This window comes from Myotis lucifugus, unplaced genomic scaffold, assembly GCF_000147115.1.
Source record: "Myotis lucifugus unplaced genomic scaffold, Myoluc2.0 scaffold_0, whole genome shotgun sequence".
Taxonomy (NCBI): Eukaryota; Metazoa; Chordata; class Mammalia; order Chiroptera; family Vespertilionidae; genus Myotis; species Myotis lucifugus.
Genome location: NW_005871048.1, coordinates 39,174,665 through 39,198,181, shown reverse-complemented (window position 1 = coordinate 39,198,181; position 23,517 = coordinate 39,174,665). Strand labels below are relative to the sequence as shown.

Below are 23,517 nucleotides of genomic sequence, written 5' to 3'. Positions count from 1 at the left end.
CACCTCTGCTCTGCCGTCTTTAGTGTGGGTGCAACTGGTCCAGGTATCACATACAGAGAAAGTTTTCTTCTTGTGGCTCACATAGGAGAGGAAACTTCCTACTATACCTCCTCCCCACCCCATTACTGGTCAGAACTGGCTTGTACATGCCAGAGTTTGGATTACCAACACTGGTTTGATTATTGGCTCTTATTGGGGACTTCACATGAGTCACCTGCGAGTGTGGGGAACTCTGCAAATTCCCATGCCTGGATCCTACTCTCCCAAGACCCTGATTCTGAAGGTCTGGACATCAGTATTTTCAAAAAGCTTCCTCGGTGATTCCAATGTGCAGTTTGGGGTGAGGGCCTCTAGTTCAGGGGTGGGGAACATCTGTCCCGCTGGCCATCTAAGGCCCTCGAAGCTGTTTGGTCTGGCCCTGCCAAGGCATTATAGGTGAGTTAATTAAATGTTTGTCCAAATATAGCAGGCTAATTTTTAAGTTGGTAATTTTGTGTGGCCTGAGAGTGGTGTTATAAATATCCAAATGGCCCTTGGCAGAAAAAAGTTTCCCCACCCCTGCTGTACTTGGACTAATAAGGAGTAGCGTGGATTTGAGGGGTCAATGACAATGTCTGCTACCACATATGTATTTAAAGCTTCAGTGGTTTACAGTTTGTTTGAATTTATTTCTCACACAGATATCATAACTATGTTTTTGGAGACCACCTGTTGTATCACCTCCCTGCTAAATTTCACGTTAAAGCCGACATACAGCAACTTCTCGTCTCAGTGGTCCGTGACTCAGAATGTGAAATGTATCCCAGTATTTCTTCAGATGAGTCCTGTGAGTACCTATGTAATGCGAATGTGTATTTAAAGCTGTTACCGATTTAAGTGCCAAAAGCAGTCTTCATGCCATGAACTATTATGAGTTATTGGTTAGTGCACTTATAATTCCTATTTTTAAAAATTACCATTAAAATCTGATGATAAAAGTGCTGTAAATGGAGGAAATAAATCCCGCATAACTCCAGCACTCAGTTTACCACTGTTATTTCACATTTTGTAAAAAAGCAGTTAGTTTAAACATTTTACAAATATATAAACATGCTAGTGATATGAAAATGGATTTTGTACATGTGATTTTTGTATTTTGCTTTTTTTATATAACAATACATTATAAACATGTATTTTACTAATTTTTTTTTCTATTTATGAGACATCATTTTTAATGGCTAAGTAATGTCCTGTCACTGGATGTGCCATAACTAACTTGGTTAATCCCTTATTTTTGGACATCTAATTTCTTAACTTTTATTTTGAAGACAGATCTATGCTTATATTCATGATCTCTATTTATAATATAATTTGACACAAAGATAATGCAGAACTCTGGGAGAGGGGAGGTATTTCCTTTGCTCAATAATATAATCAACATGTAGCTACATGATTTTTTAAAAATTATGTTGTTAATCCTCACCTGAGGATATTTTTCCATTGATTTTTTAGAGAGAATGGAAGGGAGGGCAGTAGAGAGAAAAAAAAAATAATGTGAGAGAGACATATTGATTGGTTGCCTCCCACAGGAGCCCCGACCAGGGCCCGGGATCAAGCCTCAACTGAGGTACGTGCCCTGGACCAGAATCAGAACCTGAGACCCTTCAGTCCGTGGGCTGACACTGAACCAAACCGGCTAGGGCTAGCTACGTTATTTTTTTGTTGCCTAAAATATTCCCTATGGCTTTTCCCTAATTGTTTTAGAAGCAATTGTGCAGGCCTTTCCCATAGGGTGTTCTGAATGGGAATAGTGTGGAATTATATCAAGGAATCAAAGAGGAGCAATATGAGGACGTGGGTGACACAGATTAGTGCAGAGAGAGCAGACTGGTGAGCTGGGTATAAAAATAGAAAGGATACTGTACATGAGAAAAGAGTGACTCCTCTGTCCTTAGACTGCCCCATCCTCGTGGTATAGATGAGACTTCTTAATACATTTCTCTTCAATGCTGCAGCCATTCTTGGAAGAGAAACAGGGTAATTTGCCAACATTAGCCACGTGATTTCATTTGACAGTCAGCACTCAGACATAATATATGAATTAGGTTTTGCAATCTGAAGAAGATAGAGATGGTCATTAAATTATCAAGGAATCTTTGCTGTTAGTAATACAAGGACATACATTCCAGAAAATAGAGACTGGAGAGTTACAGCTTATCTTCCATTCAGTTTTGCAAACCCTTTTGATTCTGAAAAGGGAGTTTCTTGAGACAAGCTGGTTATGAAATTTCCTCATGGAAGGATAAACTAGTTTTAAGTTTAAACAAGTTGATGATGATGATAAAAGTAACACACACAAATGGAAATAAGTTATCAGCGGTTGTTGCAGTGTGAGGAAATGTCAAAGGAAGTGACGAGTGTAACGGCATTCTCTCCTAGTAAACACTGCACCCCCTCAGAAACAGAAGTGGACTAGTTTCTACTGTAGAGAAATATTTACATGTATCAAGGGTGTTTGATACAATTTACTCGTGTGTTTATGTGTCAGTAGGAACACACACAGAGCAATCCTGTATTTTCATGTTATAGGTATTAAAATGCCTATGAAAAGCCTGATGTTTCTTCTGAGGACAATAGAGGGAGTTGAGTGGGCATCTCAAAGGAGACCTATAACATTTCAGAGTTTTTAAAGGAGAATATATTGAAGTTCGTTGTATGTACGCCCTTTAAAACAAAAGTGCAAAAGTATAGGAAAGAGCCCTGGCTGGTGTGGCTCTTTTGGTTGAGCGTCTTCCTGTGCACCAAAAGGTTACTGGTTTGATTCCGGTTAGAGCACATGGCCAGGTTTCAGATTCGGTCCCTAGTCGGGGTGTGTGGGGGAGGCAACTGATCAATGTTTCTCCCTCCATCTCCCCCAAAAATCAATAAATACATATATTTTTTAAAAGTACAGGAAGGGATAACTGAAGTCAAAGATGCCCCTCCCATTTCAAATCAGGGAGGTAATCATTGTTAAAACTAAAAATTTGGTTTTGAAATATTGAAATTCTGTAGCTTATGTGTTCATTTAGAAAACAGTTTCTCCTTCTGCTTTATAATTGTGGTTTTTGCATTGAGTTGAATCAAAATCCTTTTTAATATCAGCCAGTCCTCAGTTTATTGGAAAATAATTGGCATCAAGTACATGCAACATGATAATGTTTTTAGATGACTGTGCTATTTCTGGGAGATTTCAAACTATACATAACATGGCAAAACATGTTTGTTTTTTAACACAGTGACCAATGGAACTGTGAGCTCTAGGTCAAGATTTGATATAGCTGGAGAGGAATCAAGATTAGATTGTAGTCATAATAGTGGTACTGTCCTTAGCTTGGACTTTAGCTAACTCATCACTTGGTCTTCTGATTGAAAAGGCTACCCTGTCAGAAGACTGTCACCTGAAAGGGTCACATGATTATTGGCTGTTGATAAGCCTCTTTCCGTACCTGCAGCCAACTATCTTGTCTTTGTCTGGATGGTGGTGGTGGAGGAAGCGGAGGGTGAGGATGTAGCCCAGATACAATATTGAATCTAACCTGCAGCCCTGGAGTTCTTTACTGTTTGCATCAGTCACCCTTTAGTTTTCTGTGCTGTCTGGTGCTTTACTTTACCTGTGGGGGCTCCACCCCAAACTGTAAAAACTATGATGACCATTGGGGCCACGTTTGGCAGAGTATGATTTCAAGGACTGAAAGATTTAGGCCCCCCTCCCCCGCCCCCCAGGCCTAGTAGCAGCCAATTGGAGCCCCTAGATGAGTGTGAGCTTTTTATTGTGTGGGACAAAGCTGAATTGAGCTAACGTTAGTTAGGAAGGGAGTCTTAAGGCAGATTGAGGGTGTTATTTGGGAAAGGTCGGTGCAGGGCAAGCAGAGAAGCACAGAAGGAGAAGGAAAAGAGTAGAGATAAGTCTGGTCTTGTGGGGAGTGGAAGATTTGAGTGATACCAGAGGCTGCACAAAGGAATTATGGGTATTGAGGAATGTTTGCACTTTTGACAAAGTCTCAGCTTAACCATAAACCCTACTCGGTTGACGGGCAGTTGGAGGTAATAACTCTCCTGGAGGGAAAAATGCGGAATCATGGAGATAACACCCAAGATCCCGACTTGAACAACTCAGCTGGCGAAGGGGGTGCTGTGACTCGGAGCTGAAGAGCAGAGGAGACAGGCTGGTGGAGTGTGTGGAGCAGGACCGAGGGAAGAGTTCAGTTTGGGGCATGTGGCGTCAAAGGAATCTAGGAGACATCTAAGTGACAGTGTATGGGAGGCAGCTGGAGAAGCAGGTCTGGAGCTCAGGAGAAAAGATTGGTTAGAAATACCAGTTACTTGTTTAGAAAGTTTATTGTGTGTCTTTGAGGGATTAATAAACTTGTTTTTTAATTCCCAACACAGATTCTTTAGTTGTCAAAGAACCAGTGGCTTTGCTCAAGGCCAACAGAGTCTGGGGAGTATTACGAGGTAAGATCTACGTAGTTTCATTGTTACTTTCCAGTAAAGAAAGATTTTCAGTTGGTGCTTTGGGAAAGTAAGCACAGCAAAACTTTGCTTCCTTAGACACTTGACAGAATGGCTTGTTGAATATTTCCAAAGTGATTTCAATTTGACCTTTTAAAAAAGCTTGAGGATTATTACATGCAGTGCTGTAATTCATTGACGCTATCAGAGCTGGAATGTTCCAGGGTTATACATGGCCCCAACCTGATCTGATTAGGGGACTTTGTTTCACTGTCACTTCTTGCTGCCTTTCCCCTCCGATTTTATTTATTTTTGGTTGTTTACTAAAATAACAGTTCTCCTATATTTATTACTGAACCAACCTACTAGTACAGTAGCATACAAAGAGAAAACCATATTCCCAATAAAAATATGTCCAACTGTCCATATAGTGGTGAAGTTTTCAGCTTGATATGGTAAGATGCTAAAGATTCTGACACAGCATGAATACATGTGCCATCTCACGTGGGAGTCCTTATAGCTCAGCCGGGTTCTTCTCCAGTGTCTTCTCTTGGGAGTCATATCTGATCTCATTACCAATTTTTATCTGAATGCCCTGAGGAATGGGACAGTGTTGCTTCTCTCTCTTGGCCAGGAATCACTTGATTCTGAGGGTCTTGTGAGAAAACATGGTAAGGAAGAGTCACTAGCACACACCGTGAGCCACACAGGCTGGGCCCAAATAGTAAGTTTTAAAAAGGATCATTTTCTTTAACGTGAGCTAACCAACCAAAGTTACAGTACTTAAAAATAAAGGCAGCTTTGGGTTTGACTCAGGTTGAGCATTATCTCAAATACAATAATCACATATAAATAATCAAATAATCATCATGTTTTATAGTCATAATAAAAATGGCATGATCATCTTATTTCAAAATAGAACATAAATATATCAATAGATACTATAAATGTAACTGCAATCATTACCATCTAGATCAGTGGTTCTCAACCTGTGGGTCGTGACCCTTTCACAGGGGTCGCCTAAGACCATCGGAAAACACATATATAATTACATACTGTTTTTGTGATTAATCACTATGCTTTAATTATGTTCAATTTGTAACAATGAAATTGGGGGTCACCACAACATGAGGAACTGTATTAAAGGGTTGCGGCATTAGGAAGGTTGAGAACCACTGAAGATTATATATATAGTGGAACTTTGGTTCTTGACTTAATTTGTTCTGGAAGGCTGTTTGAGAAGCTATTTGTTCGAAAACTGAATCATTTTTTCCCATTACAAACAATGTAAATGGAATTAATCCATTCCAGACCCCTAAATGATTCTGTTTTAACCTGTCTCAATCGCTGTTTCTCACTGTTTCATGAGCACTTTCATGCCCTTACCAACATCAGCACTCTTGATGGCCTCTTTATGCTTTAAAATTGTGCTAACCATCGATTTTGCCATGCCATACTCGGTAGCTGAAAGGTTCTGAGTGGGCCGAGGTCGAGCATCTATGACATGAGGCCGAAATGTATCAAAAGAAATTTTAATTCAAGCGCCTGGGTGCAGGCGGGCTGAGTCCGAGAAAGAAGTCCGCTCCCACTGAACGGGGGGGGGCAAGGCTTTTATCAGCTTCTGCTGGCTGCAGGCGGTTTCTGCTGACACACACAGCTTGACTGGCGGGTCGGGTCGGTCCTCCTAGTGCCAGATATAAGTTGGGACTTTATAGTTTTATGGTGGTTTTGGGGCCTTTTTGCTCTTTTTAAGTTTAGGTACATCCTAAGGTGTCTAAATTTTATCATACCTCTTACTCATAATGCTAAAAATTTATTTGGAATTGGCATTTTGTTTTACTAAATCACGATTCTTTTCTGTGTCTATCATTCAGACAAAACAGGCTATGGGAACAATGAAATAAAGCATCTTTATTTATAGCAACAGGATTTTTTTTAAAAAAATTGAGCTTTGATTTTAGAAAATATGTAGAGGGTAACACTATACAGGGTGTCCCCAAAATGTATACACATGTTGAATGATTATAAAGTGTTTATTAACATATAGTTCATTTTCAAAATTTAAAAGAATCTACAGAAAAGAATGTTTTTGGTCAACGCCTGTTTTCAAACTGATGACCGTTCTGGTCCAGGCACTGCTGATAATGCAAAGCAATGGAATCGCAAATAATCAAGAATTATTTCGTTTGGTATTTGTGTGCCTTCAATTCGTCCACTGTTGCTGTTTTTGTGCCATAAATGTTATCTTTTATGTATCCTTATAAAAGTCTAGTGGATAAATTTTCTTTGTTCAAAGTTTAGTCTGGCTTCGTCCATTATTTCAAATCAGTTAAACCTGAAAAGGAATGAAAATTCAGTGAGTTTTATCATCTGTTAAAGTGTGTGTATTGTGTCCCCCCCAAAATGTATACACACTTTGAATAATTATAAAGGCCTTATTTGCGCTTCAACTGGATTTTCAAACTTCCAGTAGCATTTAGGATGAATTTCCTTTGTTCAAAGCTTAGCCTCGCTGAAAAGAAACATAAATTGAACTAGCAGCTGTAAAGTGTGTATACATGTTTTGGGACACCCTGTATTTAATTTTATTTGCTTTACCTGGTCATGGTTCTGTGTTTGGATAATACAGCTTTTATTGTTTCAATTTGTTATTTTGTAAATTATGCAATAAATTATAAATTTTACTTTCCCTAGGTTTAGAGACCTTTAGCCAGTTAGTATATCAAGATGCATATGGGACTGTAAGTATGATTATCATATGTTAACAACATTTTTGGATAGACATATTACTACAAGAAAAATGCAAGCTTTTTAGCTATTTATTACTTCTTGAAGATTTCTTCTCCCCAAATATTTGTTAGCTGGTAAATGTAAATTTCACACTTTTTTTGGCTCTAAATTAATATATTTATCCAATACTTGCATAGATAGATGTAGTCTTTTTTGAGCTCATGTCAAGAGAAATTTCTGAAAATAAGTCAAAATTTATTTTGTCTTACAGTTCACCGTCAATGAATCCACCATTAGTGATTCTCCAAGGTTTCCTCATAGAGGAATTTTAATTGATACAGCCAGACACTTTCTGTCAGTTAAGACCATTCTTAGAACTCTGGTAGGTAATTATTCTAATCCACTGTGCATTCTGAAGATGTGTCCTTTTATGTTGTTACTTTGTCGGTTATGCTATTATGTAGGTTGCAGTGGGGGATTCATTTTTTATGTACTAAGTGTAAGCACTGGGCTCTCTTCTCTCTCCCTTGTGAAGTATATTTCCTCAGCTGAAGTAGAGACTCCCCTAGAGAATCACCCTATTGTTTTCATGGGGGGAGGAGAAGAGAAACTCCCCAAGTTTAGCCAGGATTAAGAGAAAGACAGTTTTAATACTGCCCATTGGCTCTCTTTGTGTACTCCCATTTGTCAAACCGTGGGTCTAGACTTCTGGTTAGGAATTTGTGGTCACTGTACCTCTAGTTAGTGCCCTTTAATTTTGTGACCTCCACTTACTCTTTTTATAGTGACATAGAAGTCTGGGAACTGCATTATACCCAGGGAAATGTTCCAAAGCAATATGGAACCTCGGGTGGTCAGAGCTGGGTGCCAGGCTGATAACTGTTTTCTCCTGTGGACTTTTTATTGGTTCATCCCTGTCATCACTGCCAATTTGTAGCAGTGGGAGGTTTTCCTCCCACGTTTTTCTGCACCTTCACTTGATCATTTACAAACACACCATATTATTATTATTTTTAAATATATTTTTATTGATTTCAGAGAGGAAGGGAGGGCGAGAGAGAGAGAGAAACATCAATGATGAGAGCGAATCATTGATTGGCTCCCTCCTGCAGGCCCCTACTGGGGATCAAGCCTGCAACCCGGGCATGTGCCCTTGACTGGAATGGAACCCGAGACCCTCCAGTCTGCAGGCCGACGCTCTATCCACTGAGCAAAACCAGCTAGGGCCACACACCATATTATTAAAAAGTTATTTTTACATTTATATTAATACCTATTAATACCCTGATTTTTTTCCTCCAAAAGACATTAGTCACTTTTATGGGGGGAAAAAACGTGTAGTATAAAAACTTCACCCAATATAGATATTAATAAGATAAGTAGTAATCCCATAGTTTACCAAAGATCAACGTTAAGTTTTCATGTCCCATTTATCTCATTTTAGACTTAAAAAATATATTAACAAATAATGTGACTTTTTAAAAAACTTAAATGGGATTATACTTTGCTATCTTTAAAATACAGTTATGGACATCTTTCAATGAAAGAATATATAAGATCTGTATCAGCGGTTCTCAACCTATGGTCGCGACCCCTTTGGGGGTCGAACGACCCTTTCACAGGGGTCGCCTAAGACCATTGGAAAACATATATAATTACATATTGTTTTTGTGATTAATCACTATGCTTTAATTATGTTCAATTTGTAACAGTGAAATTGGGGGGGGGGAGGGGTCACCACAACATGAGGAACTGTATTAAAGGGTTGCGGCATTAGGAAGGTTGAGAACCACTGATCTATATCATCTTTTTAAACAGTTGAATGTTCCATTTTATATACTGTGATATGTGCATTTAACCAGTTTCCTGCTGGTGGGCATCTAGGTTAATTTATTATTATCACAAAGAGCACTGCAGAGTAAGTGTTCTTATATTTGTACACTCATCAGGATTATTTCTAAGAATGTGAATCTCTGGGCTTAAAGACTATACATTTTATATTTGGTACGGACTGTCAGACTGCCTTCTAGAGAGGTCGTGCCATTGTATGCTTGGCCAACACTGGGACACACCTTCGCTACATTGTTTGCTAATCTGGTGATGAAGTCTATCTCCTTGTTTTAATTTGCACTTTGATTTTTAGTTATTATAAGCCTCTTTTACTTACTAGCTATTTGTATTTTTTGCATTGTAAACAAGTTAATTTTCAATGCCTGTTTTGTCTTCTAGAACATTAATTCCTTGTTGATTTAAAAGCTCTTTAATGTTATATTTGTTTATAGATATGTCAATGGTACTGTTATATACTTGCTTATATTTATAATATTTTTATCCATCATATATTATTAAGTTTTCTAAATTTGTTTTTTAAACTATGTTAATAGTATAGTGTCTTTTGCTTGTAAGAAGTTTTAATTTTTTATGAAGTATTACCTTTCAATCTTGTCTTTATGTTTTTGACCTTGGGAGATATTCTAAAAAAAGCCTCCATAACAAGGGTATAAATATAAAAAACAATTTTTTAATATTATATTTTTTCCTTATTAAGTTTTTGATTCAGTTAGAATCTAGTGTATTATGGGTGATTATTTTAATTTCATTTTTCCCCCAATGGTTACCCTGTAGTACCAACATCATTTTTGAACAATCTACAGTTTTCCCACTGCCTTCAATATCATGACGAGCAAATACTAAATTTCATAAATGCACAAATCATTTTCTGAACTCTCAGTCTGTCCTACTTACCAGTTTATCTTCTTAGGCCAGCATAAATGGTTTTAATTTCTATAACTTTGGAAGTTTTTTTCTTTTTGACATAATTTTAAACTTACAGAAAAGTTGTGAGAAGAGCGCAAAGGACTCCCATATACTGTTTACCCAGACAACTCAATTTAAAAATTGTATCAGATTTGCCTTATTCCAAGTTGCATATGAGATGCCCCAGTACCCTTTAATATTTCTGTTTGGATTCCCTAAAAAATAGCACTTATCTCAATAACAACAGTACAACCATCAAAAACCGGGAAACTGACATAGTACTACCATCTAATCCCCAGGCCCCATTCCCATTCCCATTCCATCAGTTGTTCCAATAATCGTTTATCGGTTCAGCATCCAATGCAGGATCAGGGGTTGCATTTACTGGTCATGTCTCTTTAGCCACCTTTAATTTAGAACCATTTATCTTTCCTTGTATTTCCAGACCATGACATTTTTTAAAGAGTACAGGACAATTACATTGTAGAATATACTTCAGTTTGTCTGTTTTCCGCATGATTAGATTCAGGCTGTGCATTTTTTAGCAGGAATAAGGCAGAAGTGATACTCTGTTCTTCTTCCTGCATGTCATCTATTCCATTACTGGTAATATTAACTCTTATAACTTGACTAAGATGTCATCTGCCAGGTTTCTCCAGGGAAAGTTAATTAAAAGGTATTTTGTATTTATTAATAAGTAACTTAGTATCTTGTGGAACAATATTTTGAGAGTACAAAAAATTCCTGTTCTTCAACCAGCATTTACCCACTAGTTTTAGCACCCAGATGATTCTTGCCTAAATCAGTTATTACTAAGTTGGCTGCCAGGTGGTGATTTTCTAAATTCCATCATTCCTTCTATGCTTATTAGTTGGCCTGGCATCTATATATATAAAAACCTAAGCGACTGGCTGACTGGCCGTTAGCTATGACGCACACTGACCACGAGGGGGCAGAGACTCAACGCAGGAGCTGCCGAGCGACAGCAACTTTGCAGAGTGCTCTCTTGCACTTCGGGACCCTTGGGGTATGTCAGACTGCTGATGTCGGACTGCTGGTTTTGGCCCCATCTCCACAGGCCAGGTCAAGGGATCCTACTGGTGCAGAATCTGTGCACTGGGCCTCTCATTTTACTGTAAGATAGAGTTTCTCTAAAAGTATTTATTTTTAAATCAATCTGTACTCAGGGATTACTGTTTGGTTTTTTTTTTGAGGGGACTGGAGTTGTTACTATCCCCATTTAATAGTCAAGTTGTCTCAGTGTTGGCCAGCAGGAATCCTAGCTGGCTCCTGTAGCCTAATGGCATGTCTTCTTCAATCTTTGAACAATTTCTTACTTTTTAGCACATAATATCCCAGGCTTACCTTTTCTCTTTCCCAGTCCTGGACTCAGACTTTTCTCTAAGCAATACTTTGTGAACGTATTTTGAAACCAAGACCTGAGCTGTAGGTGTATTCATTGCTTCTAGGCCCTCTCAGCAGACAGAGCTATAAAACATATGTGTGTATGTTTATGTTCATTTATGTGAGCAAATACATACATCTTTACCTATTTATATATCTATATCAGAGGCTGACAAACTATAGCCCAAGGATCAAATCCAGCTAGTCACCTATTTTTGCAAATGAAGTTGTACCGGAATAGAGCTATGTCCATTTGTTTATATATTGTCTTGCCTTACAACTGCAGGATCAGTTGTGACAGAAACTGTATGGCTCCAAAATAAAAATATTTACTATCTGGCCCTTCATGTAAAATGTTTGCCATCTCCTGATCTTTATTAAAAACCATAAGGAACTCCCTTCTCTGACAATGCAAATCCTGCCATTACTCTCAACATATTCCTTTGTATAATTCCCTTGTATGTGAGCTATTTCCCAAATCCACCAGCAAATCCCTTCGGCCCTGATGAAGGAGAAGGCAATCTTTAAATTTGATTATTTGGCAGGGCAAATATCCCACTTTATTGTTTTTTACCTTTTTAAAATAATCTACTTGCCCTGGCTGGTTTGGCTCAATGGATAGAGCAGTGATGGTGAACCTTTTGAGCTCGGAGTGCCAGCATTTTGAAAAACCCTAACTTAACTCTGGTGCCGTGTCACATATAGAAATTTTTTGATATTTGCAACCATAGTAAAACAAAGATTTATTTATATATATATTTTATTTTTTTTATGTATATATATTTTATTGTTTTTCTACAGAGAGGAAGGGAGAGGGATAGAGAGTTAGAAACATTGATGAGAGAGAAACATCGATCAGCTGCCTCCTGCACACTCCCCACTGGGGATGTGCCCGCAACCAAGGTACATGCCCTTGACCAGAATCGAACCTGGGACCCTTGAGTCCGCAGGCCGACGCTCTATCCACTGAGCCAAACCAGTTAGGGCAAGATTTATATTTTTGATACTTATTTTATATATTTAAATGCCATTTAACAAGGAAAAATCAACCAAAAAAATGAGTTCTCCTCTCACCTCTGACATGCGTGTCATAGGTTCGCCATCACGGGGATAGGGCATCGGCCTGGGGACTGAAGGGTCCTAGGTTCGATTCCGGTCAAGGGCATGTACCTTGGTTGTGGGCACATCCCCACTAGGGAGTGTGCAGGAGGCAGCTGATTGATGCTTCTCTCTCATCGATGTTTCTAACTCTCTATCCTTCTCCCTTCCTCTCTGTAAAAAATCAATAAAATATTTTAAAAAAATAATAATCTACTTATATTTTATATAAACACTATAGGCCTGGTGCACGAAATTCGGGGGTGGGGGTGTCCCTCAGCCCGGCCTGCAATGACGCCAGCATCCCGCGCCCTGGCCGGCCATTGGCCAGAAGCCCGCCCAGCTTCCCTCCCTCCATGAGCCGGGGCGCATGGGAGGCTGGGGCTCGTCGCTGGGGCGACGCCAGCAGCGTCCACCACCCCGGCCACTATGGGCACCACCATATTTGTGACGGAGTGATGGTTAATTTGCATATTACCCTTTTATTAGGATTATTAATTCCTCCAGAGTAAATATGTCAATTTCCCCTAAAACTTCTGAGATTTTGATTGGAAGTGTATTGCATTTGTACCATATTTCTCTTATTTCTAAGGAATGGGTTGACACTCAAATCTTAGAATGGTGGTAATTACAAGCTCTGGAACTTGAATGAATGCCTCCTTTTTCTTCATAGCAGTAGGAGCAGCCAAGAACTATTTCCATTCTTGGCTGATCCCCAAATACTTACTGGGAATGTATAAGCTTGCTCCCTTCTCATAGAGCTCACTATTTAGAATGAATACAGATTCTATATTGGCTTTTCTTTTTGAAATATGGCATGCCATATAAAGTATATAAGAAATAGGGTTTATACTGCTTCCACATTCTTTCTTTACTGAAAATTTTAAAAGGAAGCAGACACATTGGGAACAGTCCTGAGTGGAGATATGTAAATTGGATTGTGTGTTATATCTGTGACATATAATTTTTTAACATTTTTTTTGCAGGATGCCATGGCTTTTAATAAGTTTAATGTTCTCCACTGGCACATAGTCGATGACCAGTCTTTCCCTTATCAAAGCACCACTTTTCCAGAGTTAAGCAACAAAGTGAGTAATTTATGTTGTAGTCTGTTTACAAAAAGTTTTGGTAGCTTCATTAGAAATTTGTAGCTTTAATATTTCTGATGGATAGAATTAAAGTGTAAAAGTTAGATATTTGTGGTTTTAAATGTTTTTTTACTAGGCTGTGACTTAGCATTTTATTTTTTTATTTTTATTTATTTTAAAAATACGTTTATTGAGTTCAGAGAGGAAGGGGAGGGAGAGAGAGAAACATCAATGATGAGAATCACTGATCAGCTGCCTCCTGAATGCTCCCTACCGGGGATCAAGCCCACAACCTAGGTATATGCCCTTGACTGGAATTGAACCCGGGACCCTTCAGTCTACAGGCCAATGCTCTATCCACTGAGCCAAACTGGCTAGGGCTGACTTAGCATTTTAGATCTATAAAACTGTTCCATTTTTATAATTGTTATTATAAATGTAAACAATCTGTAGGGGCTATATAAATAAAATTTTAAAACCTTAATGAATATAGGAAACCTTGACACATTTCATGATTCTCATACGGTTAAGAAATTATATTTATCAGGTAGTCCAACTGTTTATTTGTTTTAAACAATTATTCTGAATTCTCTAAATGACTTTCTTTTTCTCTCTGAAAAACTACCAGAAGTAGGAAATTGTAGAAATCAGAACGCCTTCTTAGAAAATAATGGTAGTCTCAGAGTGTTCAAATTGATTGTATTATAGATGAGTGGAGATGGGAATGAGCTTCAGTATCATCTACTTTAACCCCATATAACCCAAAAACTAACTGAGAAGCTATATGCCTTGTCCCAAGTTGCAGTTAGGAAGGGGCAGAACCAAGACTCAAAATTTCATTCTCTGTCCGTAATTCCAAAGCTTTCTCCAATGTTACAACACAGTATAGGCTGAAATGCTAGCAGCACTCCTGTTTGTGTTTGCTTTTGTTTTACTTTTTATTATGGAAATTTTTAAACATCCACAGAAGTAGAATAATTTAATGAATTTCCATGTCCTCATCACCCAGCTTCAATAGTCAGTACAAGCCAATCTTCTATCACCTGTACTTCTCCCGCCAGTATTCTGAAGCAAATCCAAGACGTCCTATCTCATTTGCAAAGGGGCTGTTTAAAAGCAACAACAAAAAACACCAAAACGTTATTGCAGCTAAAAAAATTAAAAATCTAGACAGCCATTTCCCAAAGGCCTTTTTCTTAAAAAGAAAAAAAAAATTGCATTGAGGTACAAGTAAGGTCCATACATTGTGGTCAGTTCATATAGAAAGGAGAACAGGAGTGGGGGGGGGGAGGGGGGCGGAGGCTGATTGCCTCCTGCATGAGCCCTGATGGGAGCAGGGAGCAAACCACAACCCAGGTACAAACCCTTGACCAGGAATTGAATCACGACCTTTTAGTAAGTTCAAGGTCTGATGTTCTAACTGCTAAGCAATACCAGCCAGAGTCTATCTCTCTCTCTTTTTAAATATATATTTTTATTGATTTCAGAGAGGAAGAGAGAGGGGGAGATAGAAACATCAATGATGAGAGAGAATCATTGATTGGCTGCCTCCTGCATGACCCATACCATACTGGGGATTAAGCCTACAACCCGGGCATGTGCCCTGACCAGGAATAAACCATGACCCCGTTTCATAGGTCAATGCTCAACCACGAAGCCACTCCAGTTGGGCTTTTTTCCCTTAGAATTTGTTATTTTTTGATGAAGAAATTAATTTGTCCAAATAGTTTCCCATAGTCTGGGTTTTGCTAATTGCATTCCCATAGTGTCAACATGTTCTTTTGTATTTACTTTAAACTGGTGGACTGGATATTAGATCTAATCTTGATTAGACACAAATTTGATTTGGGAGATGGGGCAAGGCTAATTTTAGGAGTTGAGCATTTATATTTATATATTACACATATATTTATATATTACTAGAGGCCCAGTGCACGAATTCATGCACCAGTGAGGTCCCTCGGCCTGGCCTGCAGGATTGGGCTGAAACCGGCTCTCCAACATCCCCGGAGGGGTCCCAGATTGCAAGAGGGTGTAGGCCAGACTGAGGAGGGATGGGGGAGGTTGGCCAGCCAGGGAGGGACCTTGGGAGAGCCCCAGGGTGTGTCCAGCCCGTCTCGCTCAGTCCCGATTGGCCGGACCCCAGCAGCAAGCTAACCTACCAATCAGAGCGTCTGCTCCCTGGTGGTCAGTGCATGTCATAACGAGTGGTTGAGTGGCCTTAGTATATTATTAGCACATTACACTTTGATTGGTTGAACAGATGACCGGACACTTAGCATATTAGGCTTTTATTATATAGGAGGATATTTATACCTTGAGAAATGTGCTACAGTAATACCTTCAATGGACCTTTATCTTTAGTTACAACCAGTATTGAGTTCTAGTTTTTCAAGTGACCTATAAAGAAACTGAGGGTAACCTTAAAGAAATAGCTGGTCACTTACCAGAGTGTTTCTGGGGGAATTTTTAAAGCTGATAGTATTTAAAGTGACTTTAAGAGAAATAGTTATGCTTTGTAGTAACCTGTAAACTTTTATTCTAAGTTGCCAAGGGCAATGTATTTCATTTTCAGAGGTTGCACTTTGGAATCAAACATTTTATTTCTGTCTTGTATGGTTACATGAGGTTGACACAGAATAATGGAAGACATTCCTGAAACAAGAGGGGTTGTTTTAGATAGATCCACAGTAAATGTGGAATTAATCTAAAGTATGCTGAAAGCTTATGGAGATAAGATATGGTAAGTAATTTAAATGAGTCATGCTACGTCACATGGAACTATTTAATACATTGTGATACTGAAAAAAATCAGCTATGAGATATCAAATTGCAATCAGGACTGTTAACAGTTTTCAGGATGCATTTCATACATTTAAATTTTAATCAATGTGGTTTTTACAGGGAAGCTATTCTCTCTCTCATGTTTATACACCAAATGAAGTCCGTGAGGTGATTGAATATGCCCGATTACGGGGGATTCGAGTCATACCGGAATTTGATAGCCCCGGACACACACAGTCTTGGGGAAAAGGTACGTGTTTTATGAGTTGCAAAAAGTGAACATTTGAGGTCCTGCATCTCTTATTTTATGACTTGGTGTTGGCTCATTTTGTTCTTAGTTGTGATTTACACAAAAAGTAGCACTATTGACAGATAATAATTCAGTAACTATTATGTGTCTGTTGTGAGCAAGTTGCTGTATCTAGGCACTGCCTAAAGTATACAAACAGGATAAAGGAAAACATAAAAAGTGACTATGACAAGTAGAACTCAGTAAGTGAATTCAAGAAATGGTTTATCACCCTAGCCAGTTTGCCTCAATGGATAGAGCGTCGGCCTGCAGACTGAAGGATCCTGGGTTTGATTCTGGTGAAGGGCACATGCCTGGGTTGCAGGCTCAATCCCCAGTAGGGGGCGTGCAGGAGGCAGCCAATCAATGATTCTCTCTCATCATTGATGTTTCTCTCTCTCCCCCTTCCTCTCTGAAATCAATAAAAGTCACACACACACACAAAGAAATGGTTTTATGGATGAGCTAACACAATGCTTCTGAGAGATTAAAGAATATATTTGTGTTTCTGGTGGAGGGAATAACATGAGAAAAGGCAGAGTAGGAGGAATTTTTATTACAGGGTGGTTAAGAACGGGCTCTGGAGCCAGACTGCCTGGGCTTGAATCCTGCTTCTGCTGCTTATAACTGAGTGACCTTGGACAAATTATAGAACATCTCATCCTCAGTTTCCCCATCTCTAGAATGGGAATGTTAGCAGTAGTTACCATGTAACTTTTTGAGGATTAAATAATGAATGTAAAGCACACAGTACAGCCACTACCATTTATAACTGTTTAATAAATACTATTAGGGTAGACATGGAGAATAGTGGGAAATAAATCTGGAAAAGTGCAATGGAGAGGTCTTGCCTGAGGAATGTGGTCTCTTCATCAGGATACCTAGAAACCAGTGAAAGTTATAAAGCAGAAGAGTGACACGAGGGAGCCACACTTCAGGAAAACCGAAGTGAAAGTGACAGATTGGAAGGGGAAAGATACTGAAGTCCTAATGGAAAATAATGTACAGAACTGGGAGACATTTTGGAAAAATAATCCATAGAATTTGGCAACTTACTGACTTTAGGAGGAAGGGGAAGAGCTATAGACTGGGAGGATGGTGGTGCCCTTACCAGAATACAAAGATCAAGAGAAGCTCCTGAAGGAGCTTAGGGAACATAAATTTAGTTTTTGTTGGATTGTATTTGAAGTGCAGATAGGATAGTGAAGTTGAGCTTTTAATTGTGTTGAGCAAGGAATCTGAAATATGGCTGGAAGCTCAAGAAAGAGTTGGGGGCAAGATGCCGAAACCGGTTTGGCTCAGTGGATAGAGCGTCGGCCTGCGGACTGAAAGGTCCCAGGTTCGATTCCGGTCAAGGGCATGTACCTGGGTTGCGGGCACATCCCCAGTGGGGGATGTGCAGGAGGCGGCTGATCGATGTTTCTCTCTCATCGATGTTTCTAACTATCTATCTCTCTCCCTTCCTCTCTGTAAAAAATCAATAAAATATATTTAAAAAAAAAAGAGTTGGGGCAAGCTGAAGATTTGGGAATCATTAGTCAAGATAATATTTGAAGTGGATAAAATCTCAGAGGCTGATGGAAAGGAAACAAAGAGGTACTGGGATAGGATTCGGGAAACAGCTCTCCAACAAAAGAAAGTCTGTGGTCATGTGCTAAGCCATATCTTTGTAATCAAATTACTTTTTAAGGAAAGAATCTTCTTGTTTTTCCCCAGGTCAGGAAGGTCTCCTGACTCCATGTTATAGGTCCCATCAGCCTGAAGCTTCTGGACCTATAAACCCTACTTTGAATACAACTTACAGTTTCCTGTATAAGCTCTTCAAAGAAATCAGTTGGGTGTTTCCAGATCGGTTCATTCACTTGGGAGGAGATGAAGTGGAATATGATTGTTGGTATGACAATTCTTTAAAACCCTTATTTTCTTTAACCGTTGCATTTGAAGTAGGTTTAAAGGCCTCCACATGGAAAGGAAAGATTTGGGATATCATCTCTGCTTGCACGGTTTTCATTTGGCAACACAACTCCTGAGATGGTGAATTTGGGGTGGTATGAGAAAACAAAACCTTTTAGGAAGGAGAATCAAAATGCAGAAGAGAATGGAGACTTAACAAAAAAAGACTATAGTGAATGAAAACAGCTTTAGTGAAAGAGGGCAGTGAGTAAGTGAGGGGGATTTTTCAAATAAAAAATCCTCTTTGCGAATAGCCATAAATGGAGGAGAGAGGCAGGAGGTAGGGAAAGCCATTTTTACAAGAAATCAGCTTCTGGAAAAAAATTATTTGTTGTGGAAAATAAAGATAACTCATAACTAAGTTTTTAAGCTTATTTTTACTCTACAACTTTAACAGTTTTAAATTGGCACAAATGATGGTAAGATGTACGCTGCCTTAAATAGATTGGGCATATCAAACTAATGAAATTTTAATTGTTTTTTTGTTTTTTTTTAAGGGAGTCCAATCCAAATATCCAGACTTTCATGAAGCAGAAAGGCTTTGGCACTGATTTTAGTAAACTAGAATCTTTCTATATTCAAAAGTAAGTTACTTGAAAGCCTACTTAATTTCATCAATGCCTTTTGTAAAACTTTTAGCTATGACTAGTACTGCTTTATTTTCTCTCCACCCCTTGCTAAAGTGTAGATGTTGTATACTTTGCATGAAAAATCATAAAGAAGGAAGCATGATCCACTGCTTTCTTCAAATCAGTTAACATGGTAACTAAGTCTTTTGCAATAACGATAGGACAGCAAACATGTGTTCTAGGAACTCAACTGAAAGCCCTTGGCTACCCTATGAAGTCCTCACCACCATCCAGCCCCTGTAATTCATTTCCAGGACCATTTTTTTACTTTATATCTGTCCAGTACGGTAGCCATGGCCACATGTGGCTATTTGCATTTAAGTTAAAGGAATTAAAAATTCAGTTCCTTAGTCACAATAGCCACATTTCAAGTGTCCGATAGCTGGATGGGGTTCGTTAGTGGCTCCCATATGGGAAGGTACATAGACAAGAACCCTTCCACCACTGCAGAAAGTTCTACTGGGCAGTGCTGTTCTATACGAGGGACCAGTACACTGTTTTCTATAAAGGCCAGAAAGTAAATAGGTTTGCAGGCCACATCTGGTTGCACTTTTTTTTTTTATTTTGAATACTTTACAAATGTAAAAACCATTCTTGGCTCATGAGCCACACAAAAACAGGCTGTAGTTTGCCTGCACTGGGCAAGCCCAGATTCTAGTCTTTTCCTATTTAGCTTTTTGTATGATACATTCTTTTTTTTTTTTTTATCCTGCAGAGTTCATGGCATTGTCTAAATATCAGGAAATACTTATGGACTGATTGTCAGCAACTGTTAAGTGTTATTTAGATGACATTATAGTCTAGATCAGTGGTTCTCAACCTTCTGGCCTTTTAAATACAGTTCCTCATGTTGTGACCCAACCATAAAATTGTTTTCGTTGCTACTGTTATGAATCGTAATGTAAATATCTGATATGCAGGATGGTCTTAGGCGACCCCTGTGAAAGGGTCGTTCGACCCCCAAAGGGGTCACGACCCATAGGTTGAGAACCGCTGGTCTAGATCATAGTTTCTAAGATACCCATGAAATTACTAAAGATTGTTGTTTGTACATTTCCCTGTTAGCTGCCCTGTCTTCCTATTTTGGGCGCATGCTTATTAGCTCATTCATTCAGCAGATGACTGTTAAACCCCTCTGTGTCAGCTTCTGAGCCATGTTCTAGGAAGGAGCCACATGGCTTATCACCAAATTTAGCAGGTTCTGCTATAAAGCTGTGCTATATTGAAAGGTACCTCTCAGTGTTTCAGTCCTTGGTAGAAAATATGCATGCTTTCAACATATTGTTAAGCTTGTGATCTGAAATAACTTTTTTCCCTCCCCCAATGGTAGGCTTTTGAATATTATTTCAACTCTAAAGAAGGGATCCATAGTCTGGCAAGAGGTTTTTGATAATAACGCAAAGGTGAGAAGTATGAAAACTACATTTGACTCTGATACTATGACAGGCTTCATGTTCTAATATCTCCATTCCCCAACACTATAGGGAAATTAGCTTCCTGTTCCATTTAAACTTTTATTAGGCAGTAGCTGTGCACTGAGGCCAGTATTAATGGTGTTTGTTTCTTTTCTTCCATTTACTTCACTCTTTCATGCCTCCTCCTCATCTTTTCCCTCATCTCCTGCCATCTCATTAATCACAAATGGGAGTACTTTGAAGCTCCTTTTTTTTTTTTTTTTTTCCAGGAAAGGGCAGAACAGATAAGAACAAATGAGTCTTCACTGCTATTAAGGTAGTTTTAGGTAAAATTGCCAATGTACACTTTTTATTTTACATGGCATCTCTCTAATTCTTAGTCAGAATTCTTTATTTTCCTTTGGGGCAACTGAGAATTTGCAACTCCAGCAATTAGTATGAGCTTTCCCGAAGGGCTGTCGGCATCCTCACAGTTTGAAAGTAAGTAAAACAATAGTGTGGTAGGATGGGACTAAAGCCTTGGTTCATCACACCTGTATGGTGTCATAAATAGGCAAAAGTTAAGTGTCCAACCTGAAGGTTAATGCAACTTCTAAATTTAAGTCTCTATAAGAAATAGCATTTGACACTAACTGAAGAGGAAGGGTAAAGATGACAATGTTTAAGTTTTTCAAGGATCTTAAAGTTAGTTTTCTAGTTACAAGTCTTGGACTTTAAATATCACCTACTGAATTTGCTAGACCTAATAATATATATTGCAATTTTTAACTTTAATAGCTTCAGCCAGGCACTGTAGTTCAAGTATGGAAAGAGCAAAATTATGCTAAGGAACTGAGTTCAATCACAGCAGCTGGCTTCCCTGTGATCATCTCTGCTCCGTGGTACTTGGACAGGATCAGTTATGGACAAGACTGGAGACTATACTATGCAGTGGAACCTCTCAATTTTAGTGGTAAGTGAAGCAACATCATTACCCGGATTTTCTTCACTCCCCTCCCCTCCAGGAAATCCTTACCTCGGTATTACCTACTAACTCTCCTCCCTTTTATGTTTGATCCTTGGTTTTGTGTTTACTTAAAAAGGAAGGCCTCAGTATTATTTGAAATGTGAAATAAACCAAATCCTTACCTAAATAAAAGAACTTCAAAAGTGGATTCCCTTAGATTTTATCTCAATTTTCACGGATGAGTCTTGTTACTCTCTACCTACATTTTTTCAGTCCTCACCTGAGGATATGTTATTACTGTTATTATTTTAGAGAGAGAGGGAGGAAGAGAGAGAAACAGCGATCAGTTGCCTCCCATACACACCCTGACTGGGGATCAAATTCACAAACTAGGTATGTGCCCTGATTGGGATTAGGTGTTAGGTAGTTGGTCTCTTTTTTACTACCAAGAGACAGATATCAAAGACAGGAGTGGTGGTCACTAGTATTCCAATTTGTGTTCCCTGGTACACTATTCATAGGCAACCAGGGGAAAAAATGTTTCTGGTGACCAAATCAGTTTGCAGAAAACCAATATAAAATGGTATCTTTAATACTGGCCCACCACATAGTTGACACATGCTAAAAAGCACTGTGTGAACCACAGGGTCGGGGGCAGGAATAAAGTTTGCCACCTTTTCTTGTGCCACTACCATGAAATCTCCCAAGATTCTGCTGACACAGGAGAAAAATGCAGCCCCGGGATAAAGATAGAGGCAATACTGACTTAGCCTTCTGTTTCTAAGCCTTAAGCTGCAACTACTAACGTACATCAATCCAATGATTTTAATGTAGGTACTCAGGAACAGAAACAACTTGTCATTGGTGGAGAAGCTTGTCTGTGGGGAGAATACGTGGATGCAACTAACCTCTCTCCGAGACTATGGTATGGAATTTAAGTGATCACATTTGAATTAAGGTGCCTTAGTTTTCCTTCTCCATCCAAGTCGGAAAGCATTAGGAATTCTCTCCCCACGCGCCCCCGCCCCCCCTGCCACATAAGACTTAGACCAGGGGTCCTCAAACTACGGCCCGCGGGCCACATGCAAATACAAATATTGTATTTGTTCCCATTTTGTTTTTTTCAAAATAAGATATGTGCAGTGTGCATAGGAATTTGTTCATAGGTTTTTTTTAAACTATAGTCCGGCCCTCCAACGGTCTGAGGGACAGTGAACTGGCCCCCTGTTTAAAAAGTTTGAGGACCCCTGACTTAGATACTCACTTCTTTAAGAATGAATGAATTTAAAATGCTTTGGGAGACATATGGTTTACATTTTAGGCCTCGGGCAAGTGCTATCGGCGAGAGACTCTGGAGTCGGCAAGACGTCAGAAGTTTAGATGATGCCTACAGAAGACTAACAGTTCACCGCTGCAGAATGGTCCGGTAAGTCTGCTTTTCAAGCTGGTATATTATTAAGTCCAGGGTGACTTTTAACCTTATACACTGTTAGTTTTCTATTTATAGCAAAAATACCCAAGAAGCAATGTATATAATCTAAGAAGTAGTGACTTAATTAGGGAATAATACCTATAAGAAGAAGATATATTTGGAATTAACTGTTTTATAGCTATGTTAAATTTGGACCTCCATCTTGAATCACTTTTAACAATCTTTTAAAAATAATGAATGCTATGGTTGGTGATTCTGATTTAAACTACTAAGTTTTTAAGATGGAAATGAGTGATATCAATCTAAAACATCTTTTATTCTCTATCTGTTCTACAGACGCGGAATAGCTGCAGAACCTCTTTTTACTGGATATTGTGACAATGTGTTGAAATGATTTGAAACTAGGAGGGGAAAAGGCCCAGAGCTGTCTACTACAATCAACTTGTTTTGAAATCATGTAAAATTAAGATTTGGTACACTGTGTATAAATAAAATATCTTTGTATTGATTGAACTGCTA

General features: G+C 38.8%; 1 protein-coding gene across 3 annotated transcripts; it reads left to right on the top strand.

Annotated features, from left to right (window-relative positions):
- The first annotated feature begins 661 nt into the window (after positions 1 to 661).
- On the top strand, positions 662 to 23,511 carry HEXB (hexosaminidase subunit beta). Of its 3 annotated transcripts, XM_023750739.1 has the most exons (13): positions 662 to 826; positions 4,411 to 4,476; positions 7,168 to 7,214; positions 7,475 to 7,585; positions 13,449 to 13,550; positions 16,455 to 16,584; positions 18,340 to 18,517; positions 19,074 to 19,160; positions 20,536 to 20,608; positions 21,398 to 21,572; positions 22,401 to 22,491; positions 22,888 to 22,992; positions 23,335 to 23,511. In XM_023750739.1, the coding sequence occupies exons 1-13, from the start codon at positions 796 to 798 to the stop codon at positions 23,390 to 23,392; spliced, it is 1,254 nt and encodes a 417-aa protein (XP_023606507.1). In that variant the 5' UTR covers positions 662 to 795; the 3' UTR covers positions 23,393 to 23,511. The 3 variants fall into 3 exon arrangements, with proteins under 3 accessions (XP_023606507.1, XP_023606510.1, XP_023606515.1); XM_023750742.1 differs by lacking the exon at positions 7,168 to 7,214 and having other exon boundaries at positions 750 to 826; XM_023750747.1 differs by lacking the exons at positions 662 to 826; positions 7,168 to 7,214; positions 7,475 to 7,585.
- Positions 23,512 to 23,517: the final 6 nt, after the last annotated feature.

Excerpts from the sequence above, each read along its gene's own strand:
- HEXB (XM_023750739.1), top strand. The coding sequence starts at position 796 with ATGTATCCCAGTATTTCTTCAGATGAGTCCT. Across the intron at positions 7,586-13,448 it reads AGACCATTCTTAGAACTCTG|GATGCCATGGCTTTTAATAA; the intron begins GTAGGTAATTAT and ends TTTTTTTTGCAG. Across the intron at positions 18,518-19,073 it reads GAAGTGGAATATGATTGTTG|GGAGTCCAATCCAAATATCC; the intron begins GTATGACAATTC and ends TTTTTTTTTAAG.